Source organism: Corylus avellana, chromosome 10 (assembly GCF_965113065.1).
Source record: "Corylus avellana chromosome 10, dhCorAvel1.hap1.2, whole genome shotgun sequence".
NCBI classification, from domain to species: Eukaryota; Viridiplantae; Streptophyta; class Magnoliopsida; order Fagales; family Betulaceae; genus Corylus; species Corylus avellana.
The window spans coordinates 15,657,480-15,661,286 of record NC_142499.1 but is presented as its reverse complement, the minus strand read 5'-3'; the positions used below and the strand labels follow the sequence as shown (position 1 = coordinate 15,661,286).

The following is a 3,807-nucleotide window of genomic DNA, read 5'->3' as shown; positions in this document are numbered from 1 at the left end:
AAGAAAAGTTACAAAATAAAATTCAAAATTCACTTCAAAAATCAGCTAAGTCGGTTAATTGTCGGTTAACCGATAAAAGAAATTTATACTGCCTATCGAACTGATGTCGAAATGATATTTTTATTCTGATTACTGACCGTCAAAAGTCAATTTTTGGTTAATAACGGTCAATAAGCTGTCAGTAAACAATAAACAGTTAATCTGTCCACTTTTGACATAAATTATGGTAAATAATCCAGCGGTGCAAATAAGGTGGGCTTAATATCATAGCCGGCCACCCCAGTTCATTTACAAGCACCGAAAGGTTTTTTTTTTTTTTTTTTTTTTTTGGTTGTATTTTTAGAGAGCACCGGAAAGTTATTGATATGACATTCTTTTTGTCTTTAATTGTATGTCCACATCATGAGAATTCAATGTTTAAAGAGACATGATTTAATGTTTTGTCCTAGAAATTAAAAGTTTTTTTTTTCCCAAAATTATATCCACCTTAAATTAAAGTCAAATAAAGCAATTTAAAAGCAGTATTGAATCTTCAAGCAAAGTGAAGGGTAAAAGGTGAGAAAAATAGTCAAAATTGTGTTTAAATAAACAATTAAAAAATAATAGAAATTTATTAAACTCATAAAGACAACTTTATAGATCCACAACAATCAAACAATTTCATTTTGTATATTGATCGGATTCCAACAAGTTCAATACATGAACAAATATAAAGTGCCCAAACTTCCATGGCATTGATATCATTCATACACATAATACAAAAGCTTCTGCTTTATTATTCAAAGTGGAAAATGTCACCCAAATGGCTAAAACCCCATGACCCCATCCCCTTGGCTCCATTTCTCTCCTCAAGTCCCTCTCCATCTTATAATACCTTGTGTTTTTCCAACAACCTATGTAGGCCAAAATCATTGTAACAAAAATGAACACAAAATGCACACAAAATTAAAAGTTTTTTCAATTATTTTTTTTGTTTTGTTTGGAGTCTTGGACGTCTACCCTTGGACCCATCTCAAGACACTCACTAAATCACCAAAAAAATTACAAAGTAAAAAAATGGTACTGATTTCACTTTTCACATCAACCCCAGCACTCTGGTGTGAGGGAATGGTCCCTCTTGGAGTCTCTGCAGTAGTCATACACAAGATGGTGGCTTTGAACCCATCTCATGGCCCAATATTGCTGTCCAGTCAGCCCGGACCGGAACGGAGAGGCAGAGACCGGGCGGCACCGAGCGGGCGCATAGGCAGTGCAACCACTCGCCTTGAAATTAGTGTACCTTGCCACAAATGGCTGGTACCTATAGTCGGCTTTATATTTTCCATCTTCTGTGGCCCATGATGAGGCATCCCATATGGAGCCATATACCCACATTGGCCTTAGTGGAAAGGTTGCATCACTCTTCCTCGGGTACCTCCTTATGGGCACATCATCTACAAAGAATCTGAAAAAGATAAAAAAAAATAATAAATAAATAAATAAATAAAATAAAATTAAAAAATTAAAAAATTAAAAAAAAAAATTCCAATAAAGGGAAATACGATAAGACAATGAACCTGAACCTACCAATAGTACTGAATAGTTACCAAGTGATATTAAAACAAATATCTTCCATATCTTTTCTTTTTTTTTTTTAAATATATATATATATATTGGCATTATATCAGAAATAAAAATATAATCAATCTACTCACATGAGCTCTTTAGGACTCCACAAAATAGCATAGTGATGAAAATTTTGTGTTGGATCAAACCATAAATGAAACTTCATCTCTCTGCCTATAATCCTCCCATCACCACTCCCTCTGATGTAAACATTTGTCTGCAATGTGTACGGCTTTCCAAATGTTGTCCCCAGGAACTCAATGTCCACTTCATCGTGGAAACCCGGATGAGCTTCATTGTTCGAGAGCTGCCATTTACGAATCTAAATATTAAGTCCGTAACGGGATAAACATGCTTATGAACAAGACTAATGATACATGTTTATGAACAAATAAACAAGGTTGTTTGGTCCAAATTCTCACATAGAAAGCTGTAATGACTCCAGCAGTGTAACCAGGTTGAAGCTTAATGGATGCCCCAAAATACCCGGATCGAAACGGGCTGACCGACTTGAACCCGCTTCCTGTTATTAAAAACCAAGAAATAAATCAATGAGAGAGCGCTTTGCATACTATCCCGGGTAGTCGGAGCAGAGCCCCGGATACCCGGGTTATAAAAAGAAAAAAGAATGAGAGTGAGTGAGACCTGAGGTGCGATCTAGCCAGATTGTTAATGCATTTTGGTCAAATCGCTGGTGCGAAGGACCCCAGAGGTTTCTATACCCTTTGTAAAAGCTCATTGAAGTGAACTTAGAGCTTGGCCAGTATCCTGGCGAAGGAGGCCACTGAGCATTGTTTGAAGGGACCATGAGAATCAGAAGAAGGAAAAGAAAGAAAGCCATGAAGAGGGAAGAAGAAGAAAAAGAAAGGTGAAGAGAGGTTTTATTGAGAAAGCAGAGTGATTGCGTGTGCATAAATGCAGGGTGATAGAGTGAAGCAGAGAGCTTGAGACAAGTTATATATGAAACAAGAGTATGGCAGAACTGTTTGATATAAATAAGAGAGGATCAGCGGGTCCCTCTGTGAAGAGATAATGAGGAAGTTGATTATGAGGCAAAAGGACTCAAAACCAAACAAATTGCTGAGCTCTTTAGCTCAATAATAGACTAAGGCAATGGGGTATCAAGAATCAAGTACTTGTCCGTTTTTTTTTTTTTAACCCAGTACAACCACTTTCCTTCCTTCCATCCTCATTGAAAAAACCTCTGTTAGCTTGCCTTGTTTGGAAACTATTTTGTTCTTGTTTTTATTTGTAGTACAATTTTTTATGCAATTTTCAACACAACCCGCGAACTCAACAAGAAATTAAAGGGTTAGGAATAAAAAGTCTGATATGTTTAATTTAATGGATTAGGTTATAGTTAATATATATATATATATATATATAGTCTTATATCCATGTTTCGACACAACTGAAACCCGACACACGACATAATGGCAAGTAAATTTTGACATGACCTGCAAACACAATACAAACCGCAATAGGGCTGAGAGTCGGTCAATAATGTTGGTTTCGGTAGAAAAATTGAGTTTTTGCATTTCGTACCAACATTGTCGGTAAAGTCGAAATTTTTACAGACTTATTCCGCCAACTTTTTGTTCCATCACCGAATGGCAGTCGGTTCAGTAATATCGGTCAGTAATGTCGATAAGTGAAAAAATTGAAAATTGGTTGGCAAAGTCAGTCGGTATCGGTTGGTAGAGTCGATTTGGTTAGAAAAACCTCTTTCGCCTACCACACTGACAAATTCAGAATAGAAAAAATTATGCCGCCTCCTGTACGTCATCTAGGCGGTCACGGCCAGCTATGGGTGGCACTCGGTCGAAAATCGGTCGGTAGGCGGCACTCAATGAATTTGCACAGCCCTAAACCCTATACAAAATTAAAAAGTTAAGATTGAGAGATTTGACCTATTTAATTAAATTAGTCAAGTTAGAGTGGACATACATAGTATTTTATATATATATATATATATATATATATGTTTAGACACAATTTGAACCTGACAAACGAACACAAATTACTACTGGTCAAGTACGAATTTTAACTACTTGAAACATCCATATCTGCATTAGATTTTGAAATTTAGGATCCGTACAGGAAAAACAAATTAGTTTCCATTGCTTGGCTGGAAAGCCAGGGAAAAGAACATGGAATGCAGAAGAGTTAGATGGTGCCTCTTAAATGTGCTTTTCCGTATGT

At 36.3% G+C, this 3,807-nt stretch overlaps 1 protein-coding gene across 1 annotated transcript; it reads right to left on the bottom strand.

Moving 5' to 3' along the window:
* Positions 1-682: 682 nt before the first annotated feature.
* Positions 683-2,540, bottom strand: XTH32 (xyloglucan endotransglucosylase/hydrolase 32). The gene is made up of 4 exons (XM_059607673.2): positions 2,251-2,540; positions 2,028-2,128; positions 1,695-1,912; positions 683-1,444 (listed from the first exon to the last, which is right to left on the bottom strand). Exons 1-4 carry the CDS (start codon positions 2,516-2,518, stop codon positions 1,081-1,083), a joined length of 951 nt encoding a protein of 316 aa, XP_059463656.2. The 5' UTR covers positions 2,519-2,540; the 3' UTR covers positions 683-1,080.
* Between the last annotated feature and the right edge of the window lie 1,267 nt (positions 2,541-3,807).

What these genes read in the sequence shown, in the direction of transcription:
- XTH32 (XM_059607673.2), bottom strand. Translation starts at nt 2,518, where the DNA reads ATGCACACGCAATCACTCTGCTTTCTCAATAAAACCTCTCTTCACCTT. An exon ending in CTGGCTAGATCGCACCTCAG is followed by an intron (nt 2,129 to 2,250) that starts GTCTCACTCACT and finishes TTTTAATAACAG; the next exon opens with GAAGCGGGTTCAAGTCGGTC. An exon ending in GAGTCATTACAGCTTTCTAT is followed by an intron (nt 1,913 to 2,027) that starts GTGAGAATTTGG and finishes CGTAAATGGCAG; the next exon opens with CTCTCGAACAATGAAGCTCA.